The 24,848-nt window shown below is 43.2% G+C and overlaps 1 protein-coding gene across 2 annotated transcripts; it reads right to left on the reverse strand.

The window, feature by feature from the left end:
• Nucleotides 1-3,326: 3,326 nt before the first annotated feature.
• LOC139548270 (T-lymphocyte activation antigen CD80-like) lies at nt 3,327-24,022 on the reverse strand. 2 transcript variants are annotated; one of them, XM_071357834.1, is made up of 8 exons: nt 23,815-24,022; nt 22,024-22,060; nt 21,493-21,536; nt 20,279-20,590; nt 14,697-14,975; nt 7,802-7,939; nt 4,634-4,661; nt 3,327-4,449 (listed from the first exon to the last, which is right to left on the reverse strand). In XM_071357834.1, the coding sequence occupies exons 2-8, from the start codon at nt 22,038-22,040 to the stop codon at nt 4,413-4,415; spliced, it is 855 nt and encodes a 284-aa protein (XP_071213935.1). In that variant the 5' UTR covers nt 22,041-22,060; nt 23,815-24,022; the 3' UTR covers nt 3,327-4,412. The 2 variants fall into 2 exon arrangements, with proteins under 2 accessions (XP_071213935.1, XP_071213934.1); XM_071357833.1 differs by having other exon boundaries at nt 22,029-22,060; nt 23,815-24,021.
• Between the last annotated feature and the right edge of the window lie 826 nt (nt 24,023-24,848).

Here is a 24,848-nt window from a genome sequence, read left to right on the forward strand (position 1 = left end):
CACACTGAGACCCAATCCCTGGACACTTTAAGAAATGGATCACTAGTCACTTTAAAACATGCCATTTTAAATAATGGCACTTTAATATTTTTTTACATATCTTACATTACTCACATCACATGTATATGCTGTATTTTATTCCATCTACTGCACCTTGCCTATGCCGCTCGGCAATCGTTCATCCATGTACTTATTTGTACATACTCTCTTTCACCACTTTTGATTTGTGTTTATTAGGTATTTGTTTTGGTAATTTTTAGATTACTTGTTAGATTTTACTGCACTGTCGGAACTAGAAGCACAAGCATTTCGCTACACTCTCATTAACATCTGCTAACCATGACCAATACAATTTGATTTGATTTTGATTTGATTTGATATCTCACATCTTAAAATAGGGCAACTGTTAGATCCCTCACTTCCAAGGCAGTAATGTTCAATAAACGAATCACTGATCATGGCTTGACTGAAACATGCCTCAAGCCTGATGAATTTACTGTGTTAAATGAGGCCTCTCCTCCTGGTACACTAATGACCATATCCCCTGTGCATCCCGCAAAAATGGAGGTGTCGCTAACATTTACGACAGCAAATTTCATTTTACAAAAAGAAAATGACTGAGCTGTCTCTGCCTGACTGGCTCCCCTCTTCCTTTGGGATTCTTTGCCTCTGACCCTGTTACGGGAGTCACTGGCTTACTTTTCTGTCTCTTCTATAGATGTTATATCCTTGTATTGCTGCTGCTGTATCATCAAATGAATTATCTAAGTGAGTCTCAGAAATGGCTAATATATGAATGTATCTGATTTGAGCAAGTTACTAATTTAATTAACTTTATTTGTAAGGCTACATATATTAATATGGCCTATTTTCAGCCCTTTCCTGGGTAGCTTACCAGAGATAGACATAATATGGAAAAGAGCAAACAAAGAAAAATTAAAAATGTATATATTCATTAAAACTTTTCAAAAGAACAAACTTTCCAAAACAACAAACCAAGCCCTCCCTCGTTCCTCATTCAACAGGAAATGGCGTGATATTAGCGTCACAAAGGCAGGTCTAATGATTCTGAAGTGGAATAATCTTATTAGGCTGTTGTATGGTATCGGCCACAGCAGACTGGAGCAGAGGTTGCCTCTATCTAAACGAAAACAGACAGTAAGCTGTGCCAGCTCAGTGGTCTGTAGATGTGTGTAAAATGGAAGGATTTTTCAAGGGTTCCACCATCATTACATCAGCTTCCTTCTGACTCCTCTAACTACTCCTGTATGTCTGCAGAAGCAGGCCAAACTGGTTCATTTACTCGTGTTTATCGTTAAACTCAGAGAAACATGGTGTGTGTCTACCAGGAGGATGAGTGGAGGCACTCTGTCTCTATTTATTTTGTTCTGGTTAGACCAGGGAGGGAGGGAGAGGAAGGGCAGGCAGGCGGGAGGGACGGAGGGAGGGAGAGGAAGGGCAGGCAGGTGGGAGGGAGGGAGAGGAAGGAGAGAGGGAGGGCAGGAGGGAGGGAGTTACATTCCTGAAGTCTAAGCAGGTTGGCGTAATTGTGCTGTTTAATGTAAACACGGTAGGGACAGACTGGCACAATGATTCAAGGGAGAGATGGAGAAGTAGGGTAGAGATGAGGAAGAGGAGCGAAGGGGGTGGGAGAGAGAGAGAAAAAGAGTTAAAGAGATGTGGTTTCTCCCCACTGTGTGAGTTGGCTCTAATCTCAAGGTTTGTGTAAACAATAAGTGGTGTCAGAGTATCCAGACCAGACTGCTCTCTTGTCGCAATACACATGGAAACTATATCTGCTGATTGGAGGCAGTATATTTTCTGTTCTCTTCTCTTTCCTCTCCTCTCCCATCTTCCCCATCTCTTAACTCCTCAGAGGCAATCAAGCAAGCTGATTGCAGTAGAGACAAAGGTGGAAGAAATGGCATTGAACAACACAGTGGATCTACACATACAGTAAAACGTCCTTAGCATGGATAAGACTGGTTGCTTGGTGATAGCGGATTAACCAATAATAATGGTCTCTTCAGTCAGTAGAGTGGCTCAGCATAAATATGTGGTGAGACTGATATCTGCTGGTGAACACTGATACTGCAATTTGGTGTTGGGGAGTTATACCAATAACAAGGGTTGGGAGTAACTGATTACATGTAATCTGATTACAGAAAACAAAAGGTAATCAGATACTTTACCAGCAAAAATATTGTGTAATCAGATTAGATACTTTTGAAAAACTAGATTACTTTTAAATTCAGAAAGGATGTTTGCGAAAAAATACATTGTGTTCTCAATGACATTCAATTCAGCATTGAAAAGTGGCGCAGTGTAAGTTTGTTCCACCTGAAGTCAGAGACCCCTATGATGACATACCAAATGCGTTTGATGGATCCTTTTTGCCTTCTTCTATTGGAAGAGTGTCAAACTCATTCCGTGCAGGGCCTAGTGTTACGCGGAGTAGAACAGGGGAACCCAAGAGCAGACTCAGACGAGGAGACTGGGATGAAGTAACCAAGGTGTGTATTAACACACAGGGGGAAGGTGGAGTGCAGGCCAGGGGAAGCTTGGGCGGGTTGCAGGAAACCAGGTGCGGAGGCTGAGAGGGGTTGGAACAGGGTAAGCAGGTCCGGAGAGGGAATTCAAGGGAGCAGTAGAGTGGGGAATCCAGGACAGAGAAGCAGGATGACGTGACGTGGGACTGGAACCAGAGTCAGATCAGGCAGAACTGTAGCGGAGAGGAAACCAGCATCAGGCAAGGGAAAACAGGCACAACAGGATCTAAACAGCTGGAAACATAGACTGACTGAGCAGAGATTACGATCTGACAGCGTGGAAGTGGCAGGGCTGAGTATTTGTAGAGGTCTTGATTATGGACAGGTTGCAGCTGGTGGGGATCTGCTCTGACTCCAGGACACCTGTCTCTGCCCCCACACACACACACAGAGACGTAGAGAGCACTGGGGGAGTGATAGGCAGGTCAATGAGACTCAGGATGAGCAGTAGAGGGTGTGGCAGGAGCAGATGTAACACATAGTGTCTGCAGGTTTTTGTTTTTTCCCCTTTCAATAAAGACTTAGACAACCAGGTGTGGGGTTCCTTACTAATTAGTGACCTTAATTCATCAATCAGGTACTGTACAAGGGAGGAGCAAAAACCCACAGACACTCTGCCCTCTGTGGAATGAGTTTTACACCTGTGTTCTAATGCCGCTTAAGGGGAAAGTATTCCAAATGTAACTGAAAGTAATCAGATTACGTTACTGAGTTTGGGCAATCCAAAAGTTATGTAACTGAGTTAGAAAATTGAAATGATTTAGAAAATTCAACAAATTTTGTCAACAGCTTTGTCACTTTAATTATATCGAAGCAGAGAAAATAGAAAATGCACTAGTATAAAGTCGAAAAACATAATTTAACACAAATAACTTATTCATAACTTATCAAAAATAGGATACAAATATTATGTAGCCTTCAAGATTATTTTACATGAGAACAACATAATATGTCATAAATATGTAGCATACATATCAAAGATTCACCAATTTTTTAAAATCCTGAAATAATCAGTAAATATTTTTTCATTCATCATCCATCTTTTCCTGTCTCACTGAACAACTAGCACATGTTATGTAGTTCCTTAAAACCAGTTCATACTGGCAGTAACATGTGGGATGGACTCAGTCTTACTGGTAGATGCAGGTATAGGAACTGGAATATAAGTTTGTCTCCTGACGAACACATTCACTTCCCCCGTTCATCAGCTCAAATGTACTTCATAAAGCCCTTTTTACATTAGCAAAAACAGCAAGCAATACAGACGCAGATAATGAAAAACTCCCTAGAAGGCAGGAACCTAGGAAAAACCTAGAGAGGAACCAGGCCCCAAGTCGTGGCCATGTCTGTACTGCGTAAACTGTGGTTAATACACAGATAGCTTCACAGTTACACAGTTTACAATTGCACATGAGTCAGTTGAATACAGTCAACCTCTGATAAGTGCACACTCTGTTTAAGTGCAGTGCAGGTTATTAGTCCTAATCCACATGTATGTTGACTAACACATTTCCCTGGATAACTCCAGGCCTTACAATAGTGCACACATTGAGGACAGTCATTGCATGTCTAGTTATTCATTGGAACTCAGTCATTTGAACATACTGGTTAAATATTTATACAACTCCCAGTCTTCCTCAACATCATGAAAACACCTCTCATGTCCAGCCTGTCCTCCAGCGTGGAGAGGAAAGTTAACCTCATTTTCAACAACACCAAGTCCAGGCAATATTTAGATCACCTCAGTGACCTTCCCCTGGTCCCATCAGAAGGCAGCACTTCAGATTTATTGATATCATATCAATAAAATAACCTTCCATATTCTGCGTTCCAAATGTGCAACGTTACAGACTCCAAGTTCCATTAGGAATCTAGGTTCCTACAGGTGAGCTGTACTCTTCTGTGAAGCAGGAAGAAAGAGAAGAGAGGAATGAAAAAAGAGAGGAATGAAAAGGTAGATTTTAACAAAACAAACATTTTGAACTGTTTGGCCAGGTCAGCTGCAGAGGTTATATAAACCAAAGTCAACTTTTTGATCTTGTCTTTGTCTTCTGAGTTTGAGTGAAACAATGAAACATACTCACTCGGCTGGCCTTGCTGCTTCCTCCGCATCTGGAAACACAGGATGTATTTATACATGTTGCATTTTTGATATTACCTTTATTTTAACAGGGAATACATATTGACACCCAGGTCTCTTTTACATACGCACTCTGAATATACAACATAAATATACACATTATACCTAAACTATATATATATATATATATATATACACTACTGGTCAAAAGTTTTAGAACACCTACTCATTCAAGGGTTTTTCTTTATTAAAAAAAAAAATACATTGTAGAATAATAGTGAAGACATCAAAACTATAAAATAACACTTACGGAATCATGTAATAACAAAAGAGTGTTAAACAAATCAAAATGTATTTGAGACTTGAGATTCTTCAAATAGCCACCCTTTGCTTTGATAACAGGTTTGCACACTCTTGGCGTTCTCTCAACCGTCTTCATGAAGTAGTCGCCTGGAATGCATTTCAATTAAAAGGTGCACCTTGTTAAATGTTAATTTGTGGATTTTTTTCCCTTCCTTCCTTTTTCCTTTCCTTCCTTAATGCATTTGAGCCAATCAGTTGTGTTGTGACAAGGTAGGGGTGTTATACAGACGATAGCCATATTTGGTAAAATACCAAGTCTATATTTTGGCAACAACAGCTCAAATAAGCAAAGAGAAATGACAGTCCATCATTACTTCAAGACATGAAGGTCAGCCAACCTGGAAAATTTCAAGAACTTTTGAAAGTTTCTTCAAGTGCAGTCGCAAAAACCATCAACCGCTATGGTGAAACTGGCTCTCATGAGGACCACCACAGGAATAGAAGACCCAGAGTTACTTCTGCTGCAGAGGATAAGTTCTTTAGAGTACCCAGCCTCAGAAATTGCAGCCCAGATAAATGCTTCATAGAGTTCAAGTAACAGACACATCTCAACATCAACTGTTCAGAGGAGACTGCTTGAATCAGGCCTTCATGGTCGAATTGCTGCAAAGAAACCACTACTAAAGGACACCAATAAGAAGAAGAGACTTGCTTGGGCCAAGAAACACGAGCAATGGACATTAGACCGGTGGAAATCTGTCATTTGGTCTGATGAGTCCATATTTGCGATGAGAGTGAGATGTGACATCTCTTTGTGAGATGCAGATTAGGCGAACGGATGATCTCTGCATGTGTGGTTCCCACCGTGAAGCATGGAGGAGGAAGTGTGATAGTGTGGGGGTGCTTTGCTGGTGACACAGTCTGTGATTTATGTAGAATTCAAGGCACACTTAACCAGCATGGCTACAACAGCATTCTAAGGCAATGCGTCAACCCAACTGGTTTGCGCTTAGTGGGACTATCATTTTGTTTTCAAATGGACAATGACCCAACACACCGCCAGGCTGTGTAAGGGCTATTTGACAAAGAAGGAGAGTGATGGAGTGCTGGATCAGATGACCTGGCCTCCACAATCACCCGACCTCAACCCAATTGAGATGGTTTGGGATGAGTTGGACCGCAGATTGAAGGAAAAGCATCCAACAAGTGCTCAGCATACATATGTGGGAACTCCTTCAAGACTGTTGGAAAAGCATTCCAGGTGAAGCTGGTTGAGATAATGCCAAGAGTGTGCAAAGGGTGGCTACTTTTAAGAATCTAAAATCTAAAATATATTTTGATTTGTTTAACACTTTTTTGGGTACTACATGATTCCATATGTGTTATTTCATAGTTTTGATAGTAAAAATAAATAAAAGCCCTTGAATGAGTAGGTGTGTCCAAACTTTTGACCTGTACTGTATATATAAACACAGTCATGGGAAGCACAAATAAAACATCACAAATCACCCAGAAAAACAGTTAGATCCTTCATAAATATGTCCCCAATCAAATACTTTAAGTTGCTCAAACCAGAACAGATGAAGATGAAATGTATTTAGAATTTTTTCCAGAAATACGATAATTAAAACTAAAAGCAGATTTACCTAGCTCGGGGGAGACCTTAGGAACCTCAAGAGTTAACCAATCCTGTGAGCGGATTAGGCATCTCAGGTATCTATACTCCAACAGCAAATTTAGATAAGACGGAAATTTATGAAGTCAGGCCTTGTAATCAAAACGGAGTAATGTTGAGATCTATGGGTCTTTAGCGAAGTCCAGCCAACCTTTTTATATAGGATGCAGTGATGAGTATCAAAACTGCCACCTGTAACAAAACGAAGGGCACTATGGTAGATGGCATCCAAAGGTTTAAGAGTAGTAGCAGCTGTACTTTATCAAGAACAGATAAAAAGATAGACTGAATAATCTGCTTCCTACTGCTTAGAGAAAGGCACAATCTGTTTCTGTAGAAAAAGATAACTTTAAATCTTCTCTTACAGCTCATCTATATGTTTTTTAAAGGTCAAATTCATATAAATAAAGTTCCCAATTCTTTATATGCTGCATTCCGTTCGGTTGGAGAACCATACTTTATTTAGTTTTGGGCGTATTAAGCACACGCTTTAAATCAGCAATGGATTCCTGCATAGCTCTAAAATCTGATTCTAGTTTTGATGCAGCCCGTCAGGTAAGTAGCATACATAATACTATCATGCGCATATATCCGTGTACATCTGCGGCGGCAGCGTAGCCTAGTGGTTAGAGCGTTGGACTAGTAACTGAAAGGTTGCAAGATCCCCGAGCTGGCAAGGTAAAAATCTGTTGTTCTGCCCCTGAACAAGGCAGTTAACCCACTGTTCCTAGGCTGTCACTGAAAATAAGAATTTGTTCTAAACTGACTTGCCTAGTTAAATAGATGTAGTTTAACAGATTGACCAATGGTGTTTATGTAAATACTAAAGAGAACAGTTCCCAAAATCAACCGCTGTTGTACACCTTCAAGAAATTCAGACTTAACCCCATCAATCACGTTGGCCTGAGATCTGTCACTAAGATAATCATGAAACCATGAACAGGCGTCAGAGCTCAGGCCTATTGAGGACAACTTATTCAGTAAAATGGCAAGTACAACAGGTCCACAAACAAAGCAGCACATTTAATTTTAGTGTCTAAAGCACTGGCAATATTATAAAAAACGAACGTGGTTGCTGAATACATTTCTCAGATAAAAAAGACAAATGTGATGATGTATAGTAGGTATTTCTATTTTATCTGTCCCATTTCCAAGGGCCAATACTGTGTTTTTACACTATTGTAGGTGAGTTACCTTGATCAACTCTGGCTGTCCGAGCCTTCCTTTCCTTGAAGACAAACAGCCCAGCCAGCAGCAAACACAGCAGAGCAACAGCACCAGCCACAACGGCAGAGGTCACATACACACCAGGAGAACCTGTCTGAGGCCAGCCTATAGTAGAAGAGAATAAAATGTTGGTTTTCATTGTAAATTGCTTGACATAAATTTATAAAGGTACACATTTCAAGGAAATCCACATCCAAAACTATATTTTGGTATTTGTTTCATTAGTCCATTGTTGACATAACTTGTGGACTTGTTTACATGCTGCTGTGCGGTTTGTTGCTAACGTTTCTTTGCTACCTGCCAACTTTACGGTTTTTACTTTTCAATTACCGTTTTATATTTTTCCCTCGCTCTAATTTTTAATTCAAGTTTTTCACCTCGGACATGTTTCTACACGACCTCCACCAGCCGAAGCTAAGTAGTAATATTAACATTATGCCTTCTAATTGCAGTCGTTGTACTCCTAATATACAGGAGAACGATCGCCTTACGGTGAGGATAGCTGTGCTGCAAGCCCAGCTTCAGACGCAATTGTCATGCAAGGGTCATTTCAGTGTAGGAAAGGATGAAACAGCATCTGTGCCACCAGTAAGTACAGATAGTAGTATAAATCCCCTCGCACGGTCCCCGCAGCCGGACAACTTTCTCATGGCTTCTGGAAGGAAATGCTGTAGGAATGCTCAACTGGTGTCGCTCATTCAGCCGACAGAGACTTTCAACCGGCAACGAGTCGGATTCAGAGTCCGAGTCTTCTCTGGTCTCTCCTCCACCCGTTACCGGGTCTGAGACCCCGAAGCCTCCCACCATTAGCTCGGACAAATTGAACACCCTAGTCATTGGCGACTCCATTACCCGTAGTATTAGACTTAAAAATAATCATCCAGTGATCATGTTTACCAGGGGGCAGGGCTACCGACGTTAAGGCTAATCTGAAAACTGGCGAGAGTAGAGAGTATAGGGATATTGTTATCCACGTCGGCACCAACAATGTTAGGATGAAACAGTCAGAGGTCACCAAGCGCAACAAAGCTTCAGCGTGTAAATCAGCTAGAAAGATGTGTCAGCATTTAGTAATTGTATTTTTCCCCCTCCCAGTGAGTGATGAGTGATGAGCTCTACAGCAGAGTCTCACAACTCAATCGCTGGTTGAAATCAGTTTTCTGCCCCTCCCAAAAGATAGAATTTGTAGATAATTGGCCCTCTTTCTGTGACTCACCCACAAACTGGCCCAGGCCTGGCCTGTTTAGGAGTGACAGACTCCATCCTAGTTGGAGGGGTGTTCTCATCTTATCTATGAACATAGACAGGGCTCTAACTCCTCTAGCTCCACAATGAGATATTGTGCAGGCCAGGCAGCAGGCTGTTAGCCACCCTGCCAGCTTAGCGGAGTCTGCCACAGGCATAGTCAGTGTAGTCAGCTCAGCTATCCCCATTGAGACCGTGTCTGTGCCTCAATCTAGGTTGGGCAAAATTTAACATGGCGGTGTTTGCCTTAGCAATCTCACTGGAATAAAGACCTCCTCCATTCCTGTCATTTTTGAATGAACTAATAATACTCTTGATGTGATTGGCCTGACTGAAACATGGCTTAAGCCTGATGAATTGACTGTTTTAAATGAGGCCTCTCCTCCTGGTGACACTAGTGACCATATCCCCCGTGTATCCCGCAAAGGAGGAGGTGTTTCTAGCATTTCCGATAGCAAATTTCAATTTACAAAAAAATAAATGACTACGTTTTCATCTTTTGAGCTTCTAGTCATGAAATCTACACAGCCAACTCAATCACTTTTTATAGCTACTGTTTATACAGGCCTCCTGGGCCGTATACAGCGTTCTTTACTGAGTTCCCTGAATTCCTATCGGGACCTTGTAGTCTTGGCAAATAATATTCACATTTTTGGTGACTTTAATTTTCACATGGAAAAGTTCACAGACCCACTCCAAAAGGCTTTTGGAGCCATCATCAACTCAGTGGGTTTTGTCCAACATTTCTCCAGACCTACTCACTGCCACAGTAACACTCTGGACCTAGTTTTGTCCCGTGGAATAAATATTTGGGACCTTAATGTTTTTCCTCGTAATCCTGGACTATTGAACCACCCTTTTATTACAACTGAGGAACTCATTTTAACCTTTCGTAATACCCTAGATGCAGTCGCACCCCTAAAATTAAATAACATTTTTCATAAGAAATTAGCTCCCTGGTATACAGAAAATACCCGAGCCCAGAAGCAAGCTTCCAGAAAATTGGAACGGAAATGGCGCTACACCAAACAGGAAGTCTTCCGACTAGTTTGGAAAGACAGTACCGTGCAGTATCGAAGAGCCCTCTGTTACGATAGTCATTTTCTTCCTCCTCCTCGGACGAGGAGAGGCGAGACGGATCGGACCAATACGCAGAGTGGTTAGTTTCCATAGTGATTTAATAACAACAAAACAATATGCGATACAAAATAACAAAGAATAACTACCGTGACAGTCCTGTGTGGCGAAACACTGACACAAGAACAAACACCCACAAAAACACACGTGAAACCCCGGCTGCCTAAGTATGATTCTCAATCAGGGACAACGATTGACAGCTGCCTCTGATTGAGAATCATACCAGGCCGAACACTCAAAACCCCAACATAGAAAACAACACATAGACAACCCACCCAACTCACGCCCTGACCATACCAAATAAATACAAAACAAGAGAAAACAGGTCAGGAACGTGACACCCTCACTGCTGCTCGATCATCTTATTTTTCCAACTTAACTGAGGAGAATAAGAACAATCCAAAAGAAAATATGTATACTGTCACCAAGCTAACTGAAAAGCAGCATTACCCAAGAGAGGATGGCTTTCACTTCAGCAGTGATCAATTCATGAACTTCTTTGACAAAAATATCATGATCATTAGAAAGCAAATTACAAAGTCCTCTTTAAATCTGCATATTTCTCCAAAGCTCAGTTGTTCTGAGTCTGCACAACACTGCCAGGACCTAGGATCAAGGGAGACACTCAAGTTCGTTAATACTATATCTCTTGACCCATTGATGAAAATTGTCTTGGCCTCTAAACCTTCAAGCTGCATATTGGACCCTATTCCAACTAAACTACTGAAAGAGCTTCTTCCTGTGCTTGGCCCACCTATGTTGAACTTAATAAACCGCTACCTATCCACCGGATGTGTACCAAACTCACTAAAAGGCAAATGTTTTACTTTCAAACGGACAAAACAGAGATGCCAGTTCTAGGTTCCAAGAAACAAAGAGATCTTCTGTTAGATCTGACAATTCATCTTGATGGTTGTACAGGCATCTCAAATAAAACTGTGAAGGACCTCAGTGTTACTCTGGACCCTGATCTCTCTTTTGACGAACAGATCAAGAATATTTCAAGGACCGCTTTTTTCCATCTTCGTAACATTGCAAAAATCAGAAACTTTTAGAAAAATCTGAAAAATGTATCCATGCTTTTGTCACTTCTAAATTAGACTACTGCAATGCTCTACTTTCCGGCTATCTGGATAAAGCACTAAATACACTTCAGTTAGTGCTAAACACAGCTGCTAGATTTTATTGACTAGAACCAAAAAATGTGATCATATTGCTAGCCTCTCTACACTGGCTTCCTGTTAAAGGTAGGGCTTATTCCAAGATTTTACTGCAAACCTACAAAGCATTACATGGACTTGCTCCTACCTACAGTGGGGAGAACAAGTATTTGATACACTGCCGATTTTGCAGGTTTTCCTACTTACAAAGCATGTAGAGGTCTGTAATTTTTATCATAGGTAAACTTCAACTGTGAGAGACGGAATCTAAAACAAAAATCCAGAAAATCACATTGTATGATTTTTAAGTAATTAATTTGCATTTTATTGCATGACATAAGTATTTGATCACCTACCAACCAGTAAGAATTCCGGCTCTCACAGACCTGTTCGTTTTTCTTTAAGAAGCCCTCCTGTTCTCCACTCATTACCTGTATTAACTGCACCTGTTTGAACTCGTTACCTGTATAAAAGACACCTGTCCACATACTCAATCAAACAGACTCCAACCTCTCCACAATGGCCAAGACCAGAGAGCTGTGTAAGGACATCAGGGATAAAATTGTAGACCTGCACAAGGCTAGGATGGACTACAGGACAATAGGCAAGCAGCTTGGTGAGAAGGCAACAACTGTTGGCGCAATTATTAGAAAATGGAAGAAGTTCAAGATGACGGTCAATCACCCTCGGTCTGGGGCTCCATGCAAGATCTCACCTCGTGGGGCATCAATGATCATGAGGAAGGTGAGGGATCAGCCCAGAACTACACGGCAGGACCTGGTCAATGACCTGAAGAGAGCTGGGACCACAGTCTCAAAGAAAACCATTAGTAACACACTACGCCGTCATGGATTAAAATCCTGCAGCGCACGCAAGGTCCCCCTGCTCAAGCCAGCGCATGTCCAGGTCCTTCTGAGGTTTGCCAATGACCATCTGGATGATCCAGAGGAGGAATGGGAGAAGGTCATGTGGTCTGATGAGACAAAAATATAGCTTTTTGGTCTAAACTCCACTCGCCGTGTTTGGAGGAAAAAGAAGGATGAGTACAACCCCAAGAACACCATCTCAACCGTGAAGCATGGAGGTGGAAACATCATTCTTTGGGGATGCTTTTCTGCAAAGGGGACAGGGCGACTGCACCGTATTGAGGGGAGGATGGATGGGGCCATGTATCGCGAGATCTTGGCCAACAACCTCCTTCCCTCAGTAAGAGCATTGAAGATGGGTCGTGGCTGGGTCTTCCAGCATGACAACGACCCGAAACACACAGCCAGGGCAACTAAGGAGTGGCTCCGTAAGAAGCATCTCAAGGTCCTGGAGTGGCCTAGCCAGTCTCCAGACCTGAACCCAATAGAAAATCTTTGGCGGGAGCTGAAAGTCCGTATTGCCCAGCGACAGCCCCCAAACCTGAAGGATCTGGAGAAGGTCTGTAGGGAGGAGTGGGCCAAAATCCCTGCTGCAGTGTGTGCAAACCTGGTCAAGAACTACAGGAAATGTATGATCTCTGTAATTGCAAACAAAGGTTTCTGTACCAAAAATTAAGTTCTGCTTTTCTGATGTATCAAATACTTATTTCATGCAATAAAATGCAAATTAATTACTTAAAAATCATACAATGTGATTTTCTGGATATTTGTTTTAGATTCTGTCTCTCACAGTTGAAGTGTACCTATGATAAAAATTACAGACCTCTACATGCTTTGTAAGTAGGAAAACCTGCAAAATCGGCAGTGTATCAAATACTTGTTCTCCCCACTGTATCTCTCTAATTTGGTCCTGCCGTACATACCTACACGTACGCTACGGTCACAAGAAGCAGGCCCTAGAATATAAGCAAACAGCTGGAGGCAGGACTTTCTCTTATAGAGCTCCATTTTTATGGAATGGTCTGCGTATCCATGTGAGAGACGCAGACTCCGTCTCGACCTTTAAGTCTTTATTGAATACTCATCTCTTCTGTAGGTTCTATGATTGAGTGTAGTCTGGCCCAGGGGTGTAAAGGTGAACGGAAAGGCACTGGAGCAACGAACTGCCAATGCTGTCTCTGCCTGGCTGGTTCCTCTCTCTCCACTGGGATTCTCTGTCTCTAACCCTATTATGGGGGCTGAGTCACTGGCTTACTGGTGCTCTTCCATGCCGTCCCTAGGAGGGGTGCGTCACTTGAGTGGGTTGAGTCACTGACGTGATCTTCCTGTCCGGGTTGGCGCCGTAGAGGAGATCTTCGTGGGCTATACTTGGCCTTGTCTCAGGGTAATAGGTTGGTGGTTGAAGATATCCCTCTAGTGGTGTGGGGGCTGTGCTTTGGCAAAGTGAGTGGGGTTATATCCTGCCTGTTTGGCCCTGTCCAGGGGTATCGTCGGACAGGGCCACAGTGTCTCCCGACCCCTCCTGTCTCAGCCTCCAGTATTTATGCTGTAATAGTTTATGTGTCGGCGGGCTAGGATCAGTCTGTTATATCTGGAGTGTTTCTTCTGTCTTATCTGGTGTCCTGTGTTAACTTAAGTATGCTCCCTCTTATTCTCTCTCTCCCTTTTTCTCTCTTTCTCTTTCTTTCTTTCCATAGGACCATGACTCAGGACTACCTGGCTTGATGACTCCTTGCTGTCCCCAGTCCACCTGGTCATGCTGCTGCTCTAGTTTCAACTGTTCTGCCTGCGGTTTTGGAAAACAGCAGGTCTGGGACAAGGTAGCACTTCCAGTGAACAGGTCAGGGCTATTCACTGGACGTGCTACCTCGTCCCGGACCTGTTGTTTTGGACTCCCTGTCTGCCACACCTGCTGTCTCTAATTCTGAATGATCGGCTATGAAAAGCCAAATGACATTTACTCCTGAGGTGCTGACCTGTTGCACCCTCCACAACCACTGTGATTATTAATATCTGACCCTGATTGTCATCTATGAACGTTTGAACATCTTGGCCATTTTCTGTTATAATATCCACCCGGCACAGCCAGAAGAGGACTGGCCACCCCTCATAGCCTGGTTCCTCTATAGGTTTCTTCCTATGTTCCGGCCTTTCTAGGGAGGTTTTCGTAGCCACCGTGCTTCTACATCTTCATTGCTTGCTGTTTGGGGTTTTAGGCTGGGTTTCTGTTTGATTGACATACTGTAGTCCCAAAATGTTTTGCTTGTCAACAATCAAGTTTCCATGTTATGTAACTTTCAAAACACAGAAGTCATCCCCATATGATGCATTTTGCATCGTACATTATATGATGCAAAATGCATCATAAGGGGATGACTTCTGTATTTGAGATATTTTTTTGTGGAGTTTTCCTTTAAGGACAAAGTGATAGAGACACACTGTCTCAGTACTCACAGACAGTGTGTTCCTGTGAGAGGGCACCCCTTACAGCACAGCTGAGGTTCAGCCGGAGTCCGGAGGAGCAGTTGACAGATATGGAACTGAAGACAGAGAACAGCATAGAGGCCGAGTCTCTCACTTCACTGCTGTTCACTACTCTCCATTGGCTCTGGTTCAGAGGAGGGTTTAGGCTCCACTCAATGTCCCTAAGAGGGTAACCACTGTCGGAGGAACACGTCACCAAGCAACTGACGTTGTCACAGGCCACTGTTACAATGGGGATGCTGTAGTTGGCTGTAGAGGGGGAGAGATATAGAGATAAAGAGGGAGGAGAGTGGAAAGAAAAGAGAAAATGCTGTTATGGACCAATTGGAAGGGATTTTATGTTATCTTAGTTTTACTTCCTGAAAACACAAAGGGCAAAGAAACACACTCTCTCTCTGTCAGAGCTGAGAGACATCCTGTCTAAGTGATAGCCAAAACAGCACGTTCTCTCTCTGTCAGAGCTGAGAGACAGCCTGTCTAAGTGATAGCCAATACAGCACGCTCTCTCTCTCTCAGAGCTGAGAGACAGTCTGTCTAAGTGATAGCCAAAACAGCACGTTCTCTCTCTCTCAGAGCTGAGAGACAGCCTGCCTAAGTGATAGCCAAAACAGCACGTTCTCTCTCTGTCAGAGCTGAGAGACAGCCTGTCTAAGTGATAGCCAAAACAGCACGCTCTCTCTCGCTCAGAGCTGAGAGACAGTCTGCCTAAGTGATAGCCAAAACAGCACGTTCTCTCTCTCTCAGAGCTGAGAGACAGTCTGCCTAAGTGATAGCCAAAACAGCACGTTCTCTCTCTCTCAGAGCTGAGAGACAGTCTGTCTAAGTGATAGCCAAAACAGCACGTTCTCTCTCTCTCTCAGAGCTGAGAGACAGCCTGTCTAAGTGAGAGCCAAAACAGCACGTTCTCTCTCTCTGTCAGAGCTGAGAGACAGCCTGTCTAAGTGATAGCCAAAACAGCACGTTCTCTCTCTGTCAGAGCTGGGAGACAGCATGTCTAAGTGATAGCCAAAACAGCACGCTCTCTCTCTCTCAGAGCTGAGATACAGCTTGTCTAAGTAATAGCCAAAACAGCACGTTCTCTCTCTCTCAGAGATGAGAGACAGCCTGTCTAAGTGATAGCCAAAACAGCACGTTCTCTCTCTCTCAGAGCTGAGAGACAGTCTGTCTAAGTGATAGCCAAAACAGCACGTTCTCTCTCAGAGCTGAGAGACAGCTTGTCTAAGTGATAGCCAAAACAGCACGTTCTCTCTCTCTCAGAGATGAGAGACAGCCTGTCTAAGTGATAGCCAAAACAGCACGTTCTCTCTCTCTCTCAGAGGTGAGAGACAGTCTGTCTAAGTGATAGCCAAATCAGCACGTTCTCTCTCTGTCAGAGCTGAGAGACAGTCTGTCTAAGTGATAGCCAAAACAGCACGTTCTCTCTCTTTCTCAGAGCTGAGAGACATTCTGTCTAAGTGATAGCCAAAACAGCACGTTCTCTCTCTGTCAGAGCTGAGAGACAGTCTGTCTAAGTGATCGCCAAAACAGCACATTCTCTCTCTGTCAGAGCTGAGAGACAGCGTGTCTAAGTGATAGCCAAAACAGCACGTTCTCTCTCTCTCTCAGAGGTGAGAGACAGTCTGTCTAAGTGATAGCCAAAATAGCACGGTCTCTCTCTCTCAGAGCTGAGAGACAGTCTGTCTAAGCGATAGCCAAAACAGCACGTTCACTCTCTGTCAGAGCTGAGAGACAGTCGGTCTAAGTGATAGCCAAAACAGCACGTTCTCTCTCTGTCAAAGCTGAGAGACAGCCTGTCTAAGTGATAGCCAAAACAGCACGTTCTCTCTCTCTCAGAGTTGAGAGACAGTCTGTCTAAGTGATAGCCAAAACAGCACGTTCTCTCTCTGTCAGAGCTGAGAGACAGTCTGTCTAAGTGATAGCCAAAACAGCACGTTCTCTCTCTGTCAGAGCTGAGAGACAGCCTGTCTAAGTGATAGCCAAAACAGCACGCTCTCTCTCTCTCAGAGCTGAGAGACAGTCTGTCTAAGTGATAGCCAAAACAGCACGTTCTCTCTCTCTCAGAGCTGAGAGACAGCCTGTCTAAGTGATAGCCAAAACAGCACGTTCTCTCTCTCTCAGAGCTGAGAGACAGTCTGTCTAAGTGATAGCCAAAACAGCACGTTCTCTGTCTCTCAGAGCTGAGAGACAGCCTGTCTAAGTGATAGCCAAAACAGCACGTTCTCTCTCTCTCTGTCAGAGCTGAGAGACAGCCTGTCAAAGTGATAGCCAAAACAGCACGTTCTCTCTCTGTCAGAGCTGAGAGACAGCCTGTCTAAGTGATAGCCAAAAACAGCACGCTCTCTCTCTCTCAGAGCTGAGAGACAGTCTGTCTAAGTGATAGCCAAAACAGCACGTTCTCTCTCTCTCAGAGCTGATAGACATCCTGTCTAAGTGATAGCCAAAACAGCACGTTCTCTCTCTCTCAGAGCTGAGAGACAGTCTGTCTAAGTGATAGCCAAAACAGCACGTTCTCTGTCTCTCAGAGATGAGAGACAGCCTGTCTAAGTGATAGCCAAAAAAGGACGTTCTCCTTCTCTCTGTCAGAGCTGAGAGACAGCCTGTCTAAGTGATAGCCAAAACAGCACGTTCTCTCTCTGTCAGAGCTGAGAGACAGCCTGTCTAAGTGATAGCCAAAGCAGCACGCTCTCTCTCTCTCAGAGCTGAGATACAGCCTGTCTAAGTGATAGCCAAAACAGCACGTTCTCTCTCTGTCAGAGCTGAGAGACAGCCTGTCTAAGTGATAGCCAAAACAGCACGTTCTCTCTCTCTCAGAGCTGAGAGACAGTCTGTCTAAGTGATAGCCAAAACAGCACGTTCTCTCTCTCTGTCAGAGCTGAGAGACAGCATGTCTAAGTGATATCCAAAACAGCACGTTCTCTCTCTCTCAGAGCTGAGAGACAGCCTGTCTAAGTGATAGCCAAAACAACACGCTCTCTCTCTCTCAGAGCTGAGATACAGTCTGTCTAAGTGAAAGCCAAAACAGCACGTTCACTCTCTCAGAGCTGAGAGACAGCCTGTCTAAGTGATAGCCAAAACAGCACGTTCTCTCTCTCTGTCAGAGCTGAGAGACAGCATGTCTAAGTGATAGCCAAAACAGCACGTTCTCTCTCTCTCAGAGCTGAGAGACAGCCTGTCTAAGTGATAGCCAAAACAGCACGTTCTCTCTCTCTGTCAGAGCTGAGAGACAGCATGTCTAAGTGATAGCCAAAACAGCACGCTCTCTCTCTCTCAGAGCTGAGATACAGCCTGTCTAAGTGATAGCCAAAAACAGCACGCTCTCTCTCTCTCAGAGCTGAGAGACAGTCTGTCTAAGTGATAGCCAAAACAGCACGTTCTCTCTCTCTCAGAGCTGAGAGACATCCTGTCTAAGTGATAGCCAAAACAGCACGTTCTCTCTCTCTCAGAGCTGAGAGACAGTCTGTCTAAGTGATAGCCAAAACAGCACGTTCTCTGTCTCTCAGAGCTGAGAGACAGCCTGTCTAAGTGATAGCCAAAAAAGGACGTTCTCCTTCTCTCTGTCAGAGCTGAGAGACAGCCTGTCTAAGTGATAGCCAAAACAGCACGTTCTCTCTCTGTCAGAGCTGAGAGACAGCCTGTCTAAGTGATAGCCAAAGCAGCACACTCTCTCTCTCTCAGAGCTGAGATACAGCCTGTCTAAGTGATAGCCAAAACAGCACGTTCTCTCTCTGTCAGAGCTGAGAGACAGCCTGTCTAAGTGATAGCCAAAACAGCACGTTCTCTCTCTCTCAGAGCTGAGAGACAGTCTGTCTAAGTGATAGCCAAAACAGCACGTTCTCTCTCTCTGTCAGAGCTGAGAGACAGCATGTCTAAGTGATAGCCAAAACAGCACGTTCTCTCTCTCTCAGAGCTGAGAGACAGCCTGTCTAAGTGATAGCCAAAACAGCACGCTCTCTCTCTCTCAGAGCTGAGATACAGTCTGTCTAAGTGAAAGCCAAAACAGCACGTTCACTCTCTCAGAGCTGAGAGACAGCCTGTCTAAGTGATAGCCAAAACAGCACGTTCTCTCTCTCTGTCAGAGCTGAGAGACAGCATGTCTAAGTGATAGCCAAAACAGCACGTTCTCTCTCTCTCAGAGCTGAGAGACAGCCTGTCTAAGTGATAGCCAAAACAGCACGTTCTCTCTCTCTGTCAGAGCTGAGAGACAGCATGTCTAAGTGATAGCCAAAACAGCACGCTCTCTCTCTCTCAGAGCTGAGAGACAGCCTGTCTAAGTGATAGCCAAAACAGCACGTTCTCTCTCTGTCAGAGCTAAGAGACAGCCTGTCTAAGTGATAGCCAAAACAGCACGTTCTCTCTCTCTCAGAGCTGAGAGACAGTCTGTCTAAGTGAAAGCCAAAACAGCACATTCTCTCTCTCTGTCAGAGCTGAGAGACAGCCTGTCTAAGTGATAGCCAAAACAGCACGTTCTCTCTCTCTCAGAGCTGAGAGACAGCCTGTCTAAGTGATAGCCAAAACAGCACGTTCTCTCTCTCTCAGAGCTGAGAGACAGCCTGTCTAAGTGATAGCCAAAACAGCACGTTCTCTCTCTGTCAGAGCTGAGAGACAGCCTGTGTAGGTGATAGCCAAAACAGCACGTTCTCTCTCTGTCAGAGCTGAGAGACAGCCTGTCTAAGTGATAGCCAAAAAAGGACGTTCTCCTTCTCTCTGTCAGAGCTGAGAGACAGCCTGTGTAAGTGATAGCCAAAACAGCACGTTCTCTCTCTCTCAGAGCTGAGAGACAGCCTGTCTAAGTGATAGCCAAAACAGCACGTTCTCTCTCTCTGTCAGAGCTGAGAGACAGCATGTCTAAGTGATAGCCAAAACAGCACGCTCTCTCTCTCTCAGAGCTGAGATACAGCCTGTCTAAGTGATAGCCAAAACAGCACGTTCTCTCTCTGTCAGAGCTGAGAGACAGCCTGTCTAAGTGATAGCCAAAACAGCACGTTCTCTCTCTCTCAGAGCTGAGAGACAGTCTGTCTAAGTGAAAGCCAAAACAGCACATTCTCTCTCTCTGTCAGAGCTGAGAGACAGCCTGTCTAAGTGATAGCCAAAACAGCACGTTCTCTCTCTCTCAGAGCTGAGAGACAGCCTGTCTAAGTGATAGCCAAAACAGCACGTTCTCTCTCTCTCAGAGCTGAGAGACAGCCTGTCTAAGTGATAGCCAAAACAGCACGTTCTCTCTCTGTCAGAGCTGAGAGACAGCCTGTGTAGGTGATAGCCAAAACAGCACGTTCTCTCTCTGTCAGAGCTGAGAGACAGTCTGTCTAAGTGATAGCCATAACAGCACCCTCTCTCTCTCTCAGAGCTGAGAGACAGTCTGTCTAAGTGATAACCAATTTACAGCTTTCTTTTTGTATTTTATTTTTAGTGAATGTATCTATGGTTTGGGCTATTACAAGCACACATCTGACAGCAAAAAATAATGTTCTCTTTCATCCAGAAAGCCATGTTTCACATAGAAAAATGAATTAAACACAAACAAGGAAAGAGAGTTCTAACTGAGGTAAGCTTACCTGTCACATTGAGCTGTATGTTCTCCTGCTTCTTCTTGGTTTTGTATTGAATGTGACACTCGTACAGCCCCTCATCTGATGGCAATAAACTCAACAGCGTCATTGTTAGCTGTTTGGGGTCTACTTTCGTACGGTAAGTGTACTCCTTAGGGTCTAAGACCTTATTCATATGGTAGCCATTAATGAACTGGGAATTATTTCCGTTGGAACCAGGTCTCTGTACGTACATGAAGACCAGATCGTTCTCACAGATGTCTGAGGTACAGGGGATAGTCACAGCCCCGCCCACCTCTCCTATCACCATGGTGACATCTGAGAGAGAGGGAGAGAGGTCACGGGAGGGATATGCCAGAGAGTTAGGTTGTGGGGTTGTGTGGGTGTGAGGGTAGACATTAGGCAGGGTCTTTTTTGGTGACTTCTGTATTTTACTTCCCAATCTAGCTGCCACTTTTGCCCTTTCTCTCATCTGTCTGGTAGATTCCCTTCTACTGAATAGAATACATCATGGTTCAGATAATCTTACTACAAATCAAATCTCACAGAGACAACATACACAAATACACACATACACTGAGTGTACAAAACATTAAGGACACCTTCCTAATATTGAGTTGCCATCAGAACAGCCTCAATTCGTCGAGGCATGAACTCTACAAAGTGTCGAAAGCGTTCCACAGGGATGCTGGCCCATGTTAACTCCAATGCTTCCCACAGTTGTCTGGTAGGCTGGATGTCCTTTGGGTGGTGGACCATTCTTGATACACACTGGAAATTGTTGAGCACGAAAATCCCAGGAGCGTTGCAGTTCTTGACAAAAACTGGCACCTACTACCATACCACCGTTCAAAGGCACTTAAATATGTTGTCTTCCCCATTCACCCTCTGAATGCCACACATACACAATCCATGTCTCAATTGTCTCAAGGCTTAAAAATCCTTCTTTAATCTTTCTCCTCCCCTTCATCTACACTGATTGAAGTGGATTTAACAAGTGACATCAATAAGGGACATAGCTTTCACCTGGATTCACCTGGTCAGTCTATGACTTGGAAAGAACAGGTGTTCCTAATGTTTTGTGCACTCAGTGTACATGTAGACACACACACAAACTCAGCCACACATCTTCAACAGTAAAGCTCTGAAAGATAAAGTCATGGCAGGTAATGGCTTGTTTGTTATGATGTCATGTTCATGTCACTTGGCTCACCACTTACCTTTACTTTGAAGAAATGGCAGCGATACCAGGAAGAGGACACACCTGTTGGAAACCGTAACAACAGTAAAATCAGCCGAGTACTGTTAGGTGAGGTCACTGTCAGTATTACAGTAGCATTCCTATCGTATAATTACATATTAGTCATTTAATAGGATATTTCTTATACTTATTTCCTATTAACAGAAATATTACTGTCCTTTAATTACTGCCACAATACCCTCTAAGTATGAGACTCCAGCTTTCAGGAAGGTATACTGTACCTGGAAAGCTTTAGCACCCAGAAAACAGAAATGATTTCCATTTAATTGGAGACCCACAGCAGCATGCTGTCTATCAAATACCATCACCACACACACACACACCAATGTAAACAAAGGTGTGAAGAATCGTGACTCTAGATAGTGGATAGCAATACAGGTATATGTAAATCAAATTCTTTGCAAATAACCAAGATTTAGAGATATAAATATAGCTCAGGCACAATCCCGCCATATTAATAATGATCCCACAGTATAATAAGTGAGCACACCTTACCGAAGTAGCCATTGCATAAACATCCCATAGACCTGTAGAAAACACACACACACACACACACACACACACACACACACACACACACACACACACACACACACACACACACACACACACACACACACACACACACACACACACACACACACACACACACACACACACACACACACACACACACACACACACACACACACACACACACACACATTAGATCAAACAGTAGCACTCACAGCCAATGATCAGATATCATACGATCAGATTTATATCATGATGAACACGATCATAAATGACGCAGAGTTTGCTTATTAATCCTCAGCTAATATAGTGATATAAAAATAAAGTTATTAAGAAAAATCTTCATTCTATATTTATCATAAAAACAAAATGAATGGGCATTGGGGGAAATTCTGTCTCCGTGGTTACTTTGTTTTCTAATATTCAGTCAAGAAAACCCTAAAGGAAGGGAGTTACTTCAGGAAACATATTGTTCTCTTTGGGCTGCAAGTACAGTAGGCAATAAGCACATAATGCTACTGTGTGGGTAGGCCTATGCTCAGAGCCCACTTTTTCTAAAGTGATCTATCTTTCAGCTATGGGATAGGATTAAATGCACACAAATAGAATGATTGGACGGGTTGGTGCTGTACTAGTGCCTCCAGATATTTGTGGTTATGGTTAATGATTCCTCTCAGGGATAGGTGGTTAAGGATAGATGTCTAGAGTTGTGGGTTTGACTGGTTTAGTGTCAATCTGAAGACAATCAGTCAAACACTTCCATTACTCAGTTGTGTGTCTTTAACACATTCTCTTGGAAGTAAAGATTTTATTATGCGTTAACTACTTGCGAATAAAGACATACAACTATTGCATCGATGGAATATGACAGGCCAGAGGAGGGATATGTGCGGGGACAGACTGAGGGAACTACGTAGCTTGTCAGATAAGTTTCTAATTAATAAGCCAAGGGGAATCTCCAGAAGTATAGAGCCCCATTGTTATGGTATCAGCTTGTAGGATGAGTTTCATTAATACAGGGGACTGTATCATCAATAGCACAACTGTGTAAAATACAAGTGCAGTAAACTAAATATATTGCTAGGTGGGTTCGAGCCCTGAATGCTGATTGGCTGAAAGCCGTGGTTTTTCACGGTATGACAATACATTTATTTTTACTGCTCTAATTACACTGATACCCAGTTCATAACAGCAATAAGTCACCTCGGGGGTTTGTGGTAGATGGCCAGTATACCACAGCTAAGGGCTGTATCCAGGAACTCCGTGTTGCGTTGTGCTTAAGAACAGCCCTTGGCCGTGGTAGATTGATGCATAACATAAGCATGCACGTGTTTACATTAATGGTCCACTGAGCATGTTGCAGACAGTAGTCTCACACCTATAGCCATTCTGACACAATCAGATCAGATCTTTTGCCAATACTTGTCATTTTCTGTGGGTCCTTAGTCTGTTATCTGTATTTCTCCAGATACTACTATCAACCCAAGAGTATGATTCAAATCGCTACAGCTATTGCTTAGGTTAATAACCCCAAAACGCCAACAGCCTCCATTCATTTAATGACATGATTTATACTCACAGTTGTCTGTTTCAGTAAGCAAAACTGAATACCATCTATTCTATTGCATTGCTTAGTTAAAATGTGTGTTGTATTCTCTAAGTAAGGCTACAACAACACTAGTACATCCACTACAAGCCAGTCTGGAAGAGCTGTACATATTTGTAACAGCTTATAAAGCTTATAATGGTGAAATAAAGGCATTCTTACCATGTCCAGGCTTTGCCTTTCTTAACAGCCGGAATTGAGTGTGAAGTCGGAGAGGTTGGTTTGTCAAGTGTTCTCAGCACACGCATGCAGTTCTTCATTGCAAAGCATGCTGGAGGGTGTGGTCAGGGGAAGTCGTTTCGCTTTTGTAGTTTAATAACCTTTACTACTATGGCAAAGTGAGTAATGTTATCAGGATATGGTCCCTCACCACAGCAGTGTTTGTTCGTAGTTGTGTGTGTGTGTGTGAGTCAATTATGTATATAAACCCTAGATGGCATTGGCCATTGAGAGGGTTTGAAGCCACCGGTTGGCCATATTTGCCCTCCCTAGTAGAAATAGTCCTCCTTATAAATGAATGGAATTCTACAGTATTTAAATTAAATGTTTCAAGGACAAAATAACTAGTATTTAAGTATGTTTTATTGTTGTAGTGGGTTGTAGTGGGGACAGTAACATTATTAATACAAAATGTATACTTTTTATGTTTAGCTTACATATAATTTAAAAGTATGAATTAAAGTGCCTGAAATCGAATAAATGTCAAAAACGAATGTAGACATTAATAAATGACTTTCCATAGCTCCCATAACCTTTTTTTTTTTTTTTTTTTTTTTTACAATTGAGGAGGAGTACCAAGATGGCTGCCTGGTGGCTTCAATACAGCACCCCATCGGTCACCTAATGTTTATACACATCATTGTTGTGTGTGCTGAGGGGGTGGGGGTCAGTTAATGTCACAGACAATTGAAACTCTCACTTCCTTATAAGTATATGTCACCTAAACTCTACAGTTCTCCGAATACAGTAGTTAGAACTGCAATGGTTATTTGAGAACACAACAACATTAGTGAGAAATGGAACACTTGTATCCACGGTGTCCCTGATGAAGAGCGATTCAGAATGGAGAATGTTTTTTGAGCCAGTAGTGTTGCAGGGACACATGTATGCCCCTGGGAATGTCCTGGGGTTTCTTGGTTTCCTGTCCTGATGTCAAAGAGAAATACATGCGCGGCCTCAACATATCCTACTAATAT

Source organism: Salvelinus alpinus, chromosome 21 (genome assembly GCF_045679555.1).
Source record: "Salvelinus alpinus chromosome 21, SLU_Salpinus.1, whole genome shotgun sequence".
Taxonomy (NCBI): Eukaryota; Metazoa; Chordata; class Actinopteri; order Salmoniformes; family Salmonidae; genus Salvelinus; species Salvelinus alpinus.